The 18,878-nt window shown below is 31.2% G+C and overlaps 2 protein-coding genes across 8 annotated transcripts in view; one reads left to right on the forward strand and one right to left on the reverse strand.

Annotated features, from left to right (window-relative positions):
* The window catches only part of LOC142324163 (transcription termination factor 5, mitochondrial-like), a 41,468-nt gene extending 26,347 nt beyond the window's left edge, over positions 1-15,121 (forward strand). For all 5 annotated transcript variants that reach the window (XM_075364883.1, XM_075364884.1, XM_075364881.1 and 2 more), the window contains 3 exons: positions 2,270-2,520; positions 6,788-7,009; positions 14,617-15,121. In XM_075364883.1, the coding sequence (XP_075220998.1) occupies positions 2,270-2,520; positions 6,788-7,009; positions 14,617-14,740 (597 nt within the window). In that variant the 3' untranslated portion in view covers positions 14,741-15,121. The remainder of the gene's footprint in view (positions 1-2,269; positions 2,521-6,787; positions 7,010-14,616) is intronic.
* Positions 5,871-18,878, reverse strand: part of LOC142324164 (TAR DNA-binding protein 43-like) — a 63,090-nt gene continuing 50,082 nt past the window's right edge. For 2 of the 3 annotated variants that reach the window (XM_075364887.1, XM_075364888.1), the window contains exons 5-6: positions 15,114-15,363; positions 5,871-6,359 (exon numbers count right to left, since the gene is read on the reverse strand). The gene's annotated coding sequence lies outside the window, so the exon portion shown is untranslated. The remainder of the gene's footprint in view (positions 6,360-15,113; positions 15,364-18,878) is intronic. The other variant, XM_075364890.1, reaches the window with a different exon arrangement.

The following is an 18,878-nucleotide window of genomic DNA, read 5'->3' on the forward strand; positions in this document are numbered from 1 at the left end:
TTCTTGCAGATCTGGAGTAGAGCTTTTAAATTTTGATCAGTGCTGAAGATTTTTCAGATACTCATTGGACCAATGAGACCAGAAGTGCTGCACTTGCTGATTCTGTTGCCAGTGATTAAGTGTGTTTACAGGAAAGGATTGCAAATTTGGTTCTGGAAGGCTGCTAAAGGTATCACCTATTAGGAAATGTGCCGATGTTAGAGGAAGAAGATCGGAAGGGTTGTCCAATATTGGAGTTCAGGGTCGGGAATTTACATGTGCCTCTATTGAAAATTTTCAGTTCTGAATAATTCTGCTAGCCGAATCACCTCTCTTTGGGCTCCGACAAAATTTTTTCCATTGTTGAAATATATTTCAGTAGGTTTGCTCCTTCTCGCGATGAAGCATTTGAGCGCTGAGATGAAAGAATGTGATGATAAATCTTCAGCCAACTCTTAAATGAATGGCTTTATTGCTGAAACAAACAAATAATGATACATAACACTTCTGTGTTATGACGTTTTCTGGATAATTTTATCCAAAATGGTTTACAATAACCAATCCCAGTGTTTACAAATAGTTTAAAACTTGGATTTACACATGATTTGGGTAGGTTTCCCATTATCCGGATGATCCCCTTGGGATTTTCTGTTAAACATTTTATACATTGATGAAATATTCTACGAACTAAGTTTTTTCCTTTGATTTCTAAGGACATTGCTTCAAAAATTTCATCTTTGAAGCAATCCAACCCTGTTATCTTGCTGTCAGCAGCCATTGTTTCAGTTTTAGATATACATCGTAATTCTTATTGTTGTTGCGTGTTACTTGACAGAGTTTGCAGTCAAATTTCATCACTGAGAAAACTGCTAAGTTTTTAAGTCTACCATCAAAGAAAAACATATTACAAGTTAATGATATTAACTCATTCTGTGGAATGTGTTATTAAATCAAGAGTGAACGGATTCACAGTAAATATAGAATGAAAAATATAGTTTATAGAGTAAATATAGTTTTACCGACAATCACTCAACAATTACCCACAGTTCAAATCAGAAAATCAAGTTTGCAATTACCACAGAATCTGTTACTGGCCTATCCAGATTTCCACAAACCAAGTGAGATTGACATGGTTCTTGGTGCAGAATTATTTTATGATGTCTTATATAAAGGAAGCATTAAAACAAGTAAATCAAATCCAACATTTCAAAATATCCTATTTGGCTGGGTAATTTCTGGTAAAATATCAATTGATCAGCATTCAACAGTTTTAACATCTGTATACAATCGTATCTAGATCACATCAACGAAAATATTAAAAAATCGTGGGAATTAGAAAATTACAGCTCTACCAAAAAACAATTTACAGGAAATGACAAACCTTGTGAAGAATAGTATGAAAATAATACGACAAAATTTATGGATGGAAGGTACTGTGCGAAGATCCCTTTGAAAGGTGATTAAACCATGTTGGTAAATCAAGAACTGCTGCAGTGCGAAGATTTCTTTTGCTTGTGAAATGTCTGAATTCAAACACTGAATTGAAACTTCATGAGAGAATACAAAAACCTAGGGCATATGATAGAAACATCAAATGAAGAAGTTGGAGGGTCTAAATCATATTACATTCCACATCATTGTGTTATACGGGAAGATTCATCCACAACGAAAGTAAAAGCAGTTTTTGACACTTCCAGTAAGACAACATCTGGGATTTCACTAAATGATTTATTCATTGTTGAACCTATGGCACAGTTAGATTTAATCAGCACATCACCTTGTTTTGTTTTTCACTTTCTTTCAACCAACTAGTTAATCTACTTTGTTTTTATTTCTCCAGTGTATACAATACATATTTTTGATTATAAAAGAGGATGGAGTGACAGTGGATGCTATCACTCCATCTTCTTTGGTAGAACAATATTTCAACTGTTTATCTGGAAGATACCAGGTTTCAATCCTGCTAGATTAGGATCTACATTTTTTCATATACTACCAAAATACATTTCGTATTACCACGCGCAAGTTTCAAGATAGTATATGGTGAATAATTCAAGTGAGGCTGAAATATATAACTAGGCTAGTATAAGGTATCCTCAACCAGACGGTACAGTAGGGCAGTTCCTTCCTCCTGCTAGATGCAAACATTATCAACTAATCAACTAACTATTGAACCATTAGCCATATTTATTCAATTAAATATTACATGTTAATGGTACATTGGTTTATTCATCATTTTAAAATTAGAACTTCATTAGGGTAATTAAATTAATTAATTGTTTTTTAACAGGAATTTGGTATAAAAAAAGAGTGTGTTCTACATGCTCCAGAAATATACACTTTACACCCTGATAATGTATATAATAGACTAAAGACATTAATGGAGCATCCAGTATTCTCACAGTGGGTGTATCATCCAAGCTTTATAGAAATTTTAGTACATCAAAGTAAATGTACAGAACATTTGCAGCAACTTCAAGATGCAAATATGAATTGTTTAAGTATTCAGTTACTGAAATCACATGAAGATAATTTAAAAAGGTAATCCGTTTTATTACTTTATTAAATTATTTTAAAAAAGATTTTTTAAAATGCATATCCTAGGTAGTACTCTTTGTCTCTTTCTCTCTCTCTCTCTCTAGTAAGAAGTCTTTGACCATTACAGATTGTCATATTTTACATGTTATCATTTTAGATTTAAGTTTAGTGCAATGTCGACTGTACAAAACGTAAAACTATTCATTATGTGACAAAAAATATTTTTCTAAATGTAATAGTGTTGTAAAGAAGAAGCTAAACAAAATTGTCTTCTTTTTTTTAAACAAGAGTACTGAATGAACATCAAATTGCTATAACATTTCAATAACAACAATCAAATGTATACGACAAGGAAGCTTGATATAATGAAAGTGGAATTCTATCAATATCAGGAAAAACAGAAAACACCCTGAACATAGGAATGCTATAATTGAAGACTGATCGACGTGAAATAAAAGAATTAGTAAAAGAGTTTTATTTAAGGCAGAAAATTGTACCTACCTGGAAGAAGTTGTAACCAGTATCACAAATTAAAATAGATTTTAAATTGAGATTCTTCACTATTCAATAAATTTTAAAAGAAATATATTTCAAGTGGACGATTGCAAATCTAAAAGAAAACTTTTGATTTGATGATAGTTTGTTGTAAATGCCAAATTTATTTGCTTAAATAAAAAATAAATTGGAAAGTAGTTCTAATATTTTACATTTAGTTGAAACATGTATAAACAAAAAATGTAACTTTCACAAAGTGTTGGCAAAGTGAGGATATTATGGAAGTTATGAACACTACAAATGCTTCTAATCAATTGAACATAGCTTCTGTTAGTGTATGAGAAAGTTTTGTAAATAGAAGTGGATTAATATTGAAAGGAAGCACTTCAGTTGAAAATTATATGGACAAATGAGTAGTACCAGTGTTGAAAGATGTTGGTAATGAAAAGAGTAATCCCAAATTTATTAACTTTGTGTGATAATGGCAGATAAACTCGTTACTGTGGTAGGCAAATTGACAAACCTCTCGGGAAAGATTCCACAATTGTTAGATTATCAGATACAATCAATTATTTGGAAAAAAAAACGGAATCTTGTGTGATGAATTTATGAGGTCTAAATTATATGATATAATTCAAAAAATGAAACTGATAGAAAAACATTTCAAGTTGATAAATGTTTTGTTGATCATGGTCATAGATTAGTGCACTTTCCCATACAGAGAAAGATCAAGCCAGTATAATAATACTGTTCCCTTACATCGAAAATAGTCAGAGCACTGAATATTTTACAGCAAATAATCACTCATTTGTTCAAATTTGATTAAGATTTTTGATGAAGTAAAGGTAGTTAAAGCTACAGTTAGAATCCCATTCCACATGGACAAACTGTACTCTATCACAGTTTAAGATCTAAACCTAATTCTGAACCTGTATATTCACTTGTAACCTAGCTATTTAACACCGCTATGGGTAGTAGAAGCTACAGTTGAAATTTCATCTCTGCTGGTCAAGCCGTTTCTGAGATATTGCTTTGACATAGTACATACAAACATCTAGCAAAACTTAAATTAAAAAAAAAGAACAGTTATGCCATAGGAAGTTTAATTCATTAATAGGGAATATTTTAGGAAATATTTCAAGCAAGCAGAATTTCAAATAACATTCATAAAAACTATTTTGAAATTTCAAACTAAGGAAGAATACTTTCTGAGGATGAATTTTAATTAAAGATTTCTGGGGGAAAAAATTATAGCTTATAAAATTAGAACAATGTTTGAGACCTGATTTGGTAATCCGTTGTAGGGTTTCTGTCCATATAATTTAATACCTGGTATTTCCTCATACAGTTATGGTTATTTTCTTGCCACCTTTACACTCCATAAGGATAGAGTCCTAGAAGATATAATCCACACTTTGTAAAGATAAACCATGCCTCTCAGGCTACCATCCTATTTTCGTGACAAGTGTTTTATACAGTGTTGGAGATAATGGTGAACTGCAGTGTTACATGATACTTAGAGGGACATGACCTTTCATCTCCAGAACAGTGTGGTTTCCATCTTCCATTGAACATTTAGTGTCACTGGAAGCAGCTATAAAAAATGTTTTCCTGCTCTGCCAGTGCCTCGTCTCTATCTTCTTTGATATCAGGAAGGCATACAACATAGCCTGGCTTCATGGTATTCTAAACACCCTTAAAGAATGAGGAGTCAAGACAATATGCTTGCCTTTGTTAGGGGGTTTCTTAAATGACCAAACTTTCTGTGTTCATGTTGAAGATTCTTTGTCGGGAAGTGCCACCTTGGAGAATGGATTACCTCAAGAAAGTGTATTAAGTGCCACCTTGTTTGCTGTAGCCATCAACAGTATTACTAAATGTGTGTAGTCACTTGTTTCATGTTCTTTATTTGTTGATGATTTTGCTATGTATATCATCATTTCTATATATATATATAGAAAACTATATCTTATATATATATATATATATATATATATAGAACACTATATCTCACCTTGAAGCTTGGTCAGCTTCAAGGCGAGCTATAGAACACATATTTATGAGGTATAAAATTTAATGTTATCCAATAATAAATTTTGAGTTTAATTTGTTATTCATGTTGTACATTTTATCTTAATGGTTACATTTCCTCTATTATTTTAGTTTTAATCTTATTTTATTAATATTTTTGATATTCAAGAAGGGGCGTTTTTTTGTTATATATTTTTAATGGATGATGAAAACATGAAAGCATTTGTCACCCCCAAAAAAAAGTCTAAAATATAATGTATGTATAAAATTAATGAAATTACTGTCAGCATGAAGCTTAGCATTTGTGAAAAAAATTGTAAGAAATAGGAAGCTATATTCAACATTTGAGCCTTTGTAATACATCAACTTGTGTCATAATTCCATTAAGGCTGTTTTAGTTCTTTATTTTAATTTTTTAAAGAAATCATATTTCTGTAATGTACTAGAAATAAATTAATCAGATCATTAAAACAGGGTATGTATTTGATTTTATTAAAAATTAAGTGGAGTATTTACTTTAAGCATATTAATGATGATTTATTTAGCTGTAAGAACATAATTAGGCATATTACTGTTCATTATTATTCTAGACACAAGTCCAAAATAATTTTAGCAGTATCTAAAGTCAGGAATTTTGTTGGAAAAGTTTCAAGTATAACATTAGTTCATAGTAGTACTTTGTTCATAAAAAAAAGAAAACAATAACTGTTAATTTAACATTTTAGCAGTTAGGATTATTTAACTATTAGACTTTATATAATGTTACATTAGTTACAAGACAGGATAAATTGGATTATAGGCTCAATTATAATAATACTGAGTAATATAAAGCATAATTAATGTATGTATTATTGTTTAGGTCTATACATAATAATAAAGAGAAAGTAGGAACATTCTTTATATAAATATTAAATGCAGAATGGTAGAGCAAGTGCTGCACTTCTCACCAGTTACAGTATCATTATGCAGGTTGAAAATATTTTTAATAATTCCTGCTGCTGTGATATAAAAACAAAGTAGATAATTGTATCCTTTACACAATTCTAACAACCTGTTTTTTTTTCCTGTCCACATATTGAAAACATGTGTTTGCACCATAGCTTATAGATACTGTAACTGGTGAGAAGTGCAGCACTTGCTCTACCATTTTGCATTTAATATAGAAAAAGATATCTGCCAAAAACATTTGGATCGCTATGGTAACGAACGGAACATCTTCTTAGACAGAATCATAACCCTGGTGATGACACATGGATCCATCATTACGAGCCGGAGAGTAAACAGCAGAGTATGGAATGGAAACATTTAAATTCGCCCTGCAAAAAAAAAGTTCAAGACTCAACCATCTGCAGGAAAACTGTCTACATACTGCCACCTTTTTGAAGTACTGGCTCATCCTCTGTATAGTCCTGATCTTGCCCCTTCTGACTACCACTTGTTTGGTCCACTCAAAGAGGCATTAAGAGAGTTGATTTACCTCGGACGAAACAGTGCATTCCTGGCTCACAGCTCAACCAAAAACCTTCTTTTATGAGGGCATCAGTTAGCTTGTGCAACGATAGACAAAGTGCGTTGAAATGCAAGGGGACTATATTGAAAAATGATATACATGTAATTCCTATTTGTATTGCAATAAAATTTATAACTACATTGCGGATAATAATTGACTTACCCTCGTATTTATACATTAATCTGTATCTGTTTAAGAACAGCTGTTTGTGAATTTTACATTTCATTCTTACAGGCATATTGAGTATTTAGATAAATGTAACCAACATGACATCCTTAAATATCTACAATTAACACTATCGGTCGATAAAAATGTCGCTAGATCAGCACTGAAGAAGCATCCTTATTGGCTTTATATATCTCAGTTTGATATTAAGGAAACTTTAAATTATCTTCGGCAAGAAGGATTCTCAAATGAAGAAATTGTATCAAATATCATCATTATTTTATATCCCAGGTAAGAATTCATTTATTTATTATTTTTAATATGAAACATAAAATCATTTATGCAGGAAAATAAGTTCATTAATTAAACCGTAGTAAATATGTGATGTGTAAATGTAGTAAAGTTTAAATACAGATTTTTGAATGAGTTATTATTTATCGCTATTATTATGTAGCTACGTGTAATAGTTAGCTATAATGAATGAACTATCTTCTTCATGCTGTATTTATAGGTCAAGATTATCACAGAAGTATTAAGTGCCAATGGGGTAGAGAGGTAATGAGAGGATGTAATTCGTCTAAGTATCAATAAATAGATTATAAGTATTAATAAATAAGTATTAATAAAGTAAGTATTAACTAAGTATTAATAAATAGATTTGAGTGGCAACTTGATCTAAAGGCTGAACTAACAACACTGAAAAACAGAGAAATTGTCTTAATGTTGTCATCTAAGATTTCACATCGAGATGAATAGAAATATTTTTTACAATCAATGCTACTTTATGATGTAGCTTTTGTTTCCTTAGAAAAAATTTCAGCAGTTATGAAAAATTCTTGAAAGAATCAAAAACAATAAAGTCATATTTTTGTTAATGATTTCCATTAATCACTGGTTTCAGTTTGCAGCATTTTAAAATTTATTTTGTGGTTCAGTTATGCATTAACTAGGCTTTTCTCTATGTACATGGCAACACAGCTAGTGGCAGGATTAGTTGTATTAATTTTTTTAAAAATTTGATCGGTAGAGAGATAGTAAAAGAAGTTTTAGACTTATGGAAAATTATTTATACTAGTTTTTTAGTTTATAAAGATCTAATAAATGCCGATGAATAACTCTATAGAGGAACTTAAGGTTTTATAAGTTGTGTAATTTTTTAGTTTGTGTACTGACTTTAAATTTTGTTTTTTAAAACACGGTTTTATCTGGAAAATGTTTTACTCATTCCATGAAAACAGTTAATACTGTCCTGCTCCTAAAAGAATTGGGGATTCCATGCATAAATAAAGTATTTATGTAGGTAAATGTAAAGTTAAGCAATGCATGAATTACAATAAAGTTAAGCAATGCATGAATTACAATAAAGTTCAGCAGTCCTAGATTTCTTCAGAATAAATAGCTATTTATTTATTTTTATAGCTATTTTCCTGATGTACAGTAATAATTATTATTAATTAAGAATGCACAGTAATAAAGAAAATGCTTTTTATCTTCTTAAATGGTTGTTTATAAAAATTTTTAATTTTTTTCATTTAAAATTTGTACTTTTTAAATATAAGAAATAAATATAATTTTTTGGAAATTCAAAAAAATTATTTTAACATATTGAGCACTTTGCTAATACAATTTAATAGACTTCAAAATTTTCAAAAAAGAAAACAATTTGAACAAATTAAGTCATAAATAAATATATTTTTAATGTAATTATAGGATTTAATATAGACTGAATGTGCAGAATACCGCCGACAATCGATTCTTGAATTTAATATGGTAACTTATCTATTTTCTAAGTTTTGGTGGTTTATATTCCATTTAATATTTATATACGCAGGTGATTCCTGTAGTGTTACTGGTGCTACTAGCGAAAGATTTTGACCTGATTCTTGGGCAGAGTGAAATGAAACCATACTGAAATTCTAGGAACCCAAATTAAGAGGGAACTTGATGGTTTCTTATGGATTTTGACTTGACAAATTGAATAAAACAGCTTCAACAACCATATATCCAGTATTTTCATAATATCTGATGTAAAGCAGAAAAATTTGTTGCCTTAAAACACATTCTTTACGTTTGTAATAGAAAAACTTTGTTAAATGACTAAGAAATGCATAAAATTATCAAAACTAGCAGAGAATTTAATTCTGAGAAAATCGATGAAAATAACCCAATAAAAACAAATACAAGTTCACAAAATTTTATTTTATTACTAACACTTACCATTTGAAAACTAAGGGATTATATGTACAAAGCATAGTTGATTTCCTACAAATTGCAATGAAACAAAATATAATGTTTAATATAACATAAAAATAAGATTAATAAATTATGGTTTATTTCATAAGTTGATAACAGAAATCAGCTGGCCAACAATGCATTTTATGTTGTGTCATCAGTGCATTGCATGTCTTGCACTACTGCTGTGAATTGTTGTCAGTTTAGTGTAGTTTAATTAATGCTTGTATTTGTTTTAATTGATGATAGACTTTAGCAATGGCTTTGTTATTTACTTTGAGCAATACAACAATGTGGTATTTATTTTGGGGGTGTGTGATGGAAATGCAACTATAGCATACCAGACTTCTTCCTAACTACAGAGTTCCAAATCCTAAAATAATTAGTGGAACATTTCATACACAGCGAGAAATAGATACACTTCCTATCATTAGCACTCACCACGACCGTTCTGCCCATCGTGATGTTAGTATTGATGAAACCATTATCGAGGCTATTCAACACAGTTTAGGTGTTAGTACATGACGTCTTAATTGTGGCTTGGATTTCTCAGTCTATGGTGTGGAGAACACTTTGTAACAACAAACTGTATCCTTACCATAAATGAGTCTGAAACCTTCAACCAAGAGATCCTCCTCTATGTTTTCAATATTGCAACTAGTTAAACATGAACCGCCGATTACACAGGTTCATTTTATTTACTGACAAGTTTACTTGAGACGGGATCAATAACCTTCGCAATGAACAAACTTGGGTAGAAGTAAATCCACACATGACAGTACAACATAGTTTCCAACACTGATGTAGCTTCATTGTGTGGTGTGATCTATTTACAATCAGCTTTTAAGCTTAAGTTGATTTAAAACCAGAAGAGTTTTAAAAGGATACTCACCAGGGAAGGCCTAAAAGAAACACAGAAAGGATTCGGCTGTCTTTCCAGTGAAGTCCAAAATGTTCAGTTCATAATGTTTGTTGTAATAGAATTGTTAGTTGTTCACAAGCAATTGAAACTTCATGCTTATAAACTTCAGCTGTTCCATGAAATTGAACCTAATGATATGCCATAAAATATTCAATTTGAAATGACCATGTTAGACTTCATTTCTGTTTGTGAAAACTACCTACAGCATATTTTCTGATAAAGCATCATTTCATGTTTGTGGAGTCGTGAATCACCAGTTGTAAAGTATTGAACTCAGAAAAGGCACATGAATTGGTGTAATTCGTTCACAACTGTCTGAAAGTGAATGTCTGGTGAGGTATCATAAGTAATAAAAGTTTTGGATCATTTTTTTGCCATGAGCAGATTATTACCAGCATAGTGTAGAATTATTTAAGGACATGTTAGAGAATTTTGTGTTTCCACAGATTAAAAATATGGAGGGCATAATTTTCACAGGATGGAGTCCCTCCATATCATGCAGAAGTTGTGCAGACTGCACTCAACAAGTTCCCAAAAGGCTGGATAGGCAGAGAAGCTCCCATTGCTTGGCCATTGTGAAGTCCTTTCTTGTGAATGGACTTCTTGAAAGTGATTAAAGTGATTTCTTGTTTTGGGACTACGTAAAAGACACCATATACCGATAAAAAATAGTCAAAAATAACAGCAGCTGTGGAAACAATTCCTGCTTACATGCTAGGAAACCTTATTCAGGAATAAGGTTTAGTTTTTCAAACACCCAGTATAAAAACACAAAATTACAGTAATTTTCAAAAGTGCAGGCTCCCTATACTTTAAATACAAGGTCTGTAAATAAAGTAACGAGACTACTTTTTTTTGGCAGCAAAAGTGGCAACATTGTAAAGTTACTAGTAAATGTATGGTTATATGTATATAACAGTTGATTTATATTAATATTTTTAGTCTATTGTTGCCATGTGAGACGTAAACAAATTTTTCGTGAAACGAATTTTTGTTGTGCGTTACAAAAATGAGTGACACTAATTATGAGCAATGTTGTGCAATCAAGTTTTGCGTTGACCTGAGAACTCGAAACCTGGAAACCTGAGAACCTCGAGACCTGAAACTCGGTGAGAATACTACTGAAACTTTTTCAAAATCAAAGAGGGCGTTTGGAGATTAACCTCTGTCATGAGCTCAAGTTTTTAGGTGGTTTAAAGCATTTTCAGATGGCCGGGAATCAGTTGCAGAGATCCACGCTCTGGAAGACAGTTTACGTCAAAAAGAGACAATGTTGAGTAATCAGAAACTTAATATGATATGACCGGCTATTAACTGTCAGCATGAATGCAGAACAATTGAATTTAAACCGTACTGTAGTCCATAAAATTTTGACAAATGAATTGGACATGAAAAAAGTTTGTGCAAAATTGGTCCTAAAAAACGTCACTGTTGAACAGAAAAACAGGGTGGAAGTGTGCCGCAATCTTCTAGGGCGAATTGAAACTGATTTTCTAAAAAATGTTATTACTGGTGATGAATCTTGGATATTTGAGTACAACCCAGAAACAAAACCCCAGAGCAAGCAGTGGCACACTTCAAACTTACCTTGTCCCAAAAAAGCAAAAATGAGCAAATCAAAACCATGCTAATTTGTTTCTTCGATAGTAATGGCGTTGTCCATAAGTTGTTTTTGATTACAGGACTGTAAATCAATATGTTTACCGAAAAATTCTTGAAAGACTAGGAAAAGAGATGCCTGCGTGAGACCAGACATTACAGACAACTGGTTGCTGCATCTTGACAATGCTCCTTGTCATACTGCACTCTCAATTAATGAGTTTTTGGCGAAGAATAACATTCCTGTAGTTCCTCAACCACCTTATTCAACTGACTTGAGTCCCCGTTACTTTTTCCTGTTCCCAACTCTAAAAAAACACCTTAAAGGACACCACCATTTTGGAACGTAGAAAACAAAAAAAAAGTAACTACCATCTGAAGGATACTCTGGTTTCTGAGTTCCAACACTGATATGAAGAGAGGGAAAACCGTTTGAAGCATTGTGTAGCTTCCCAAAGGAACTATTTTGAAGGTGATAGAATCCATGTATATATATAAATTAAAGGATTGTAAATAAAAAGTTTTTCTGAACCAGTCTCATTACTTTATTTACAGACCTCTTCTTATATTTTTATTTAAAATTTTTATGTCTAGTTACTTAGTTCATTATGGCTGAACAATATCCATATTTTGTGCCATTTCAATTAACTTTGACTGAATACATTTTCAGGGAGGGTTATTAAAGTAATTTTTAACTTCTTTTAAAGAAGATTAATCAGAATATCTTTTTTAACATTAAAATGCTTTTCCAGTAATTCTTATTATCTATTGTATAAATCTCTTTGAATATTAATAAAAAATCAATAAAAATAACATTTAAGTAAAGAAAGAAAAGCCTTAATAGTTAAAAATAAGTAATAATTCAGTCAAAAAAAGGTAATAGTATGATAACATAAAATATAATAAAAAATAAATCTTTTATTACAAAATAAAAAATTAAATTAGTTTGAAAATTTAAAAAACGTAAAATTTAACTTAAAATTTATAAAAAAAAATGTTTCTTCTCTGCTAAAATAAAAATTAATCCAAATTTTATTGATTTTCAAATGAATAATTCTTTAACAGTCAGAAAAGTTTAACAGCATTCATACCCCTCAGTTTCTGACTGAAAACCATATCACATGCAAAACAATTAATATTATCATAAAGTGTTTTATCATTAAAAAATAATAAAACCAGTGCTTAATAGGTGTGTATTGTTATAGCTTTATATCATGTTTTTTCTTTTGAGATTTTATTCGGGTTTGGTCTGAGAAATTTGTACGTTATGTTAAATTTTATCATATCATTTTTTAATCGTACACTTGTTCTGTATCACATAAGGCTTGTATTTTTCAATATGTTCTTCCCTTATCCTAAACCATCTTGTTTCATTAACATTCTTTTAAATTAATTGGATAAAAAAAAAAATTTGTTGAAATATTAGTAGTTCCTTATACATTTTATTAAACATCTGCAAAATAGAATGAAATATTATTTTGTTTCAAGCAAATTTCTCCAATTATCAATATCATTCACTACTCTTATCTGCACAAAAAAATTTTCTTCTGTTATATTGGGATTGGGGAAATTTTCTTTATATTCTCTTGGAAGAATACAAAGAAAATTTCCCCAATCCCAATATAACAGAAGAAAATTTTTTTGTGCATATAAGAGTAGTGAATGATTCTCTTGGAAGATAGTTTTAGGATTACATAACTCTAATAATATAAACAAATCTGGAAACTTGCATGCTTTTGGAAGGTGACATATCACAGAGTATTTTTAGAAAGATTATGGTGCATTAGTTTATTTATTTAAAAATTGTATGTTGAAAATAGTAAAAATAAAATTATTCATTTTGAAATTTTACTACAAAAAAAGGTAAGAATGCAACTTCTGCTAAAAAAAAAATTGTGGACATGATGCATTGCACATGAGGCACAAAGCTGATGCTTTTTCATTTTGAAAATTTTTATGTTGATGCATCTCGCTTTGGTCGGCCAACGACTGAAAAAGTAGATGAAATCATGGTAAAAAACATTGAGCAATACTGGCACGTTAGCAGTCATGATATAATCTATTTTTTGGTTGATATCCTCAGCCAAAATTTAAACTATTTCAAGAAAATATAAACTCTTTTGATAGCAAGATTTAACAATTAAAAAATTAATAAATTGAATTTCTACTTGTGAATTTCCAATGCAACAAAAAATGGATCGTATGGAAGATTGTGATTGAAGCAAGGTGAAGCTCCACACATGGTGGCAAAGTCAGTATTTATGCCATGAAAACTGATGCTGTATGTGTGTCAGGAGAAAAGAATTGTTCACTGCGAGCTGCAACCACTTGATTCTAACCTCTACCGTCAACAACTGGAAGGCCAGAAATGACTGATAGTAAAGTTGTCATCTTTCATCACCCATACATGTCCTATCAAAAATTGAGTTTGATCAGAAGTTTTAGTGCATCCACTGTATACTCCTGAATTTACACTGGACTGTCATTTGCTTCAGTCTCCACAGAACTCAAAGTTGGCTTCAAGAGGCCTGTGAAAATCACCTAGTTTTTTGTGCAGAAAACACAAGTTCTACATTGACTTGATCGTTTACCTCTAAAATGGCAAAAGATGTTCAAAACGGCAAATATTTGGTTTAATAAACTTCATTTGAAATATAAAAAAAAAACCTTGTCTTACTTTTGCATTAAACTATGAAGTTTTCCTCCAATCTTTTATTTTTAATAGGCTTTTTTTAACTTCCACTTCACCCATCTTAAAAAATTACATTGTCTACAGAGTTATTGTAAGGTATTTTCCATTTTTTGTTGTCATGATTAGTTATTACTGCATAATGAAATAGTTAAGAAAACTTTGAAGGTAAAATGTATTCAGACATACCAGAGAGTCATCATTCTTTTGTTTTATTAGGTAGTTTCCTATTTTTTAATTTGTGTTCAGCACAGAAAGTTTAACACCATTTGAGACTGGTTTCTTTATTATATGACTTTTGTTAAAAATAATAACTCTTAAACCTATAAAATAGAAGTTCTTCATATCTATTTGCCAGGATCCTAATAACTTTACACAACATCCCACATATATTCAGTATCAGGTTCAATTTTATTATATTCAATAAAATTAACTTTTTTGAATTGCTTTTTCTAGGAATGTGGTACAAGAAAAGTTATCAAAGATTCATTCTAAATCTGGATTAGAGTGCTGCAGGAATCCTGAAAATGGAGAGTTGCATAGAGAGACCATACTGCCATTGCTGTTGTATGAAATTTAACAGCCTTTTCACTTCAGCAAAGAAGCAATGTGGGGTTACAAAAACAAAGATTCTTTTCTGCAAAAAGCTTCTTCAGATGTCATTCATGATAATGTTAATTAATTACAGTTGACTCTTTAGTCAACATAAAGATTAGTGTTTAATATACAATTTACTATTAGTTTGTAAAGAAAATACTATTTTTTATTATTATTTTCTGAAACATTAGAAACTTTTTCAAATATTTATTTATAAAAAAAATTAACTTTAGTTAAACCATCTTATTTTATTGATCACCTTTACTATTTTGCCATAAAAAGATAATTGAAATATCTTTATAGCTTTATTGTAAATAAGCACACAACTTTTAATATAAAAAAGAGTGAGTACATACTGTTCTTAAGTGAAATGGTAGTTGCCCCAGCAAACCTGTGAGCTTGTGTCATCTCATATTGTTTTCCAAAACATTATTTTTATTTCATTTTTTGACTTGCAAACAATACAGGCACCCAAACAATACATTTATATTGTTGTGTGTTCAGTTCTTTCCACTTGAATTGATTACATGTATAAAAATTCTTAATGACTTAATCTTGTAAACAATAATTCCTTAACCAATGCTCTGATTGGTATTACATACAGGCCTATAAAAAATTAAACATGCAGTTAGAAATAATGTGATGTCACGATTATATTTAGATCAAACATTTGTAGTACACAATGTGTGTATAAAGAAATAAACTTAATTTACTCATTTTTTTCGCAAATTTCTTGTGTGTTATTAGTGTGGTTTGTCATGACAGAATTTAAATCTAGTTAAGAAAAAAAACTTAGGAGTCAAGCACATGAAATTATCAATAGAGAGAAAAATACATTCTTCAATTGTGTTCTTTCAGTACACTGAAAGAGTATAAACTACATTCGAAACCTGTCAGTGGACTGGACAGTTTTGATTTAGGTATAGTTAAAAAGGACAGTTAATAAATTTCATTTATAGAAGAATGAATTATCTACTATAAAAAAAAATGCAAAAAAATTCAGTCATCTAGTGATTTTAAAGGCAGTGAATCAACTTTAGCTGTTATTTTCAGAGGTAGATTTCAAATAGCATTAAACTGAAAACTTTTATATCAGATGGAAGAGAATTGAATATTTGCAGGCAATGGCTCGAGTACAAACAAAGCAATGCTACAATCGTTTATTTGGATAAAACTTACATTTTAATTTCGCATTGTTCGACAAAGTTTGAAGTCTGATGGTATTGTTGAGGGACTTCATCTGCCAGTTAATAAAGGTAATAGTAATTCATGCTGGAGGAGAAATCAGTTTTATTCTGAACGCATTACTAACTTGGAAAGCCAGTTTGAAAAGTGGCAGCTACCATGACAACATAAATATAGACCAATTTCATATTTTAGATCGATTATAGTAGTTATTGATAAAAGTGCCAAATTTTAACTCCAGAAGAAAAGATAGGACTGATTGGCTGGAGAAAACCCATATTCCATATAGTTCAAAAATGCCAAAACCACAGTTATATGAATTAGTAAAGTTACACAAAAAAGTACAAAAATATCACTTGGATGAACTTCCCAAAACATTGTGTTCTTAGACTCCCATCGTACCATCCCGATTTGAATTCGATTGAGATAGTATGGTTAGCTATTAAAAGACATGTGGCAAGTGATAACATTTTCTTTTACAAATGTTGAAAAATTAATTAGAAAAAAATTTACCATGAATGGTGACTGGAAACCCTGTTGTGAAAAAGTAAAAAAATAATGAAAAAGAGTATGAAAAACTGGAACCACTGATAAGGTGAAATGACAGAACATACTCTGATAGTGAAAGTAAAAATAAAAGAGTGATAGCGATTCGTTCAGCGAGGTCGGGTGAACTTGCCAGAAGTTTCAAGTAAACATGAATAATTTAGTATAAAGGTTGTAAAAGAATTTTATAATTAAAAGGTTAATTAAAGAATTAATTAATTACGTATCGATTATAATTAGTAAATGTAAATATGAGATTTTATCGCATACAGTATGATAAATTAATACTTCAATTTGATATGTGGAGTTTTCAGGCAAAGTAGTATTATGCAGTTTGCTCATGACATCTAAGCTCTTACTTTGGCTGGGCCAAGTATACCAGTCCTTCTGTTATGTAGTAAATCATTTTTACATGAAGCATCAACCTGGTGTTACTATTAAGAGCTAAATACAACCATTTCTTTGGGGTAATACATTCGCTCATGAGAATTATATGACGTTTTTTATGGCGATTTGTCACACTGTTAGTTAGCACACTAACTCTAAGTCTTATGCAAACTCTACAGCATGTATATAATTCCATTTGTATAGCTCCCATTTCTTCTCCATATTCACTACTCAAGCACCTATTAACCATTTCTTCATTTTTTTATGTAGTCTCTAATTTTTATGATATGGTTTTGTTTCAAGACAACTTTTGGACGCAACAGTAAAGGTTCTGGGAACTATTAATTCCCAGATATATAATTATTTCTTATCTGGGATAGTTATTTATTACCTGTTATTTATAAGATAATTTAAAGAAGAAAATATTTTACGCTTAAACTAATAATGCATGTTTAAATAACTACCTGTAAATCATAACTAAATGTAAATATTGATTGTAAAGAGTGACTGTAAATCCTATACAGGATTGGAAACAGGAGCATAGAGCGCCTGTCAGTAAAAATGTTAAAATCAGTAAATTCTTCTTAACTTAACGGCAATGCTTGGCTATTGCTAGATTCCAGTATATATATATATAGATTAAATGAACGCAACTGAAATTGTGTTTCTCTCTCACCCTCTTTTTCTCTGTCTATCTTTGGCTCGACTATTTTTCTTCAGGATATGTTAATGTATCAGTCCTGTTTCATCGTCCCATCTACAGGAATAAATGTTTCTTTCATATATAAAACATCCCGAAAACATTTTTTGGCTGGGTGTTCCTGGCATCCTGGCATCCTAGTCATCTCTTATCTCCCAACTTACGAATGTAATTAGGTTATGAATGCTGCGCAAAAAGAATAACTGCCGTATATCGACGAATTTCTGGACCTACAGGTGAGGTCCAGATTATTATAATTATACTTTTGAAAGCTAAAAAGGTTCTCTATGTGGCTTTCCTTCTCTCTTTCCCTGTATCACTGTCTCTCATTCTCGCTCAATTCCTCTGTCTTTCATTCTCTCTGTCTCTCTCTCTCTCTCTCTCTGTATCATTCCTTATCTCTTTCCCTCTGACACTCTTTAAGGCTGTATTTATCTCTCTCTCTCATTTCCTGTGTCTCTGTTTATCATTCTGTCTCTTTCTCTCTCTCAATTCGTCTGTCTCTGTCTTTCATTCTCTCTCTGTTCCTCTCTCATTCTCTCTCTGTTTCTGTCTTTCATTCTCTCTGTGTCTCTCTCATTCTCTCTCTCTCTGTGGCTTTCCTTCTCTCTTTCCCTCTGTTTCTCTTTCTGGCTGTCTTTCTATCTCTCTCCCTCTCCCTTTGTCTCAGTTTCCCATTAACACTCCCTCTCCCTCTGTCTCAGTCTCTCTCTCTCTCCCTCTCCCTCTGTGACATCGCAAGGACCTCTTGCGATGTCCTCCTCAAAATTCCTCTTTACCTCTTCTTCCTCAAGCTTCTCTAAATTCCACCAATTCATCTGACACCTTTTCTTCAGGTTTTTAAACCCCAATCTACATTTCATTATCACCAAATTATGGTCGCTATCAATTTCTGCTCCAGGGTAAGTTTTGCAGTCGACGAGTTGATTTCTAAATCTTTGCTTAACCATGATATAATCTATCTGATACCTTGCAGTACCGCCTGGCTTTTTCCAAGTGTATATTCTTCTATTATGATTTTTAAATTGGGTGTTGGCAATTACTAAATTATACTTCGTGCAAAACTCTATAAGTTGTTCCCCACTTTTAGTATAAGTTTTATATAATTATTTTATAAAACAAATCCTGTGCTTTATTAACAATGTTATGCTCTACTCACCCCTTACTACTCGCAGATTAAAATTTCATGCTTTTTATACAGGTGAAATGTGACCTATGTAAGTTGTGAAATTACCATACGTAGGTTAGTTCCGACAGTCGGCACTAGTATTACTACTCATTTCACTAGGTGCCTGAAGCGTTA

This window comes from Lycorma delicatula, chromosome 4 (genome assembly GCF_047948215.1).
Source record: "Lycorma delicatula isolate Av1 chromosome 4, ASM4794821v1, whole genome shotgun sequence".
Classification (NCBI taxonomy): Eukaryota; Metazoa; Arthropoda; class Insecta; order Hemiptera; family Fulgoridae; genus Lycorma; species Lycorma delicatula.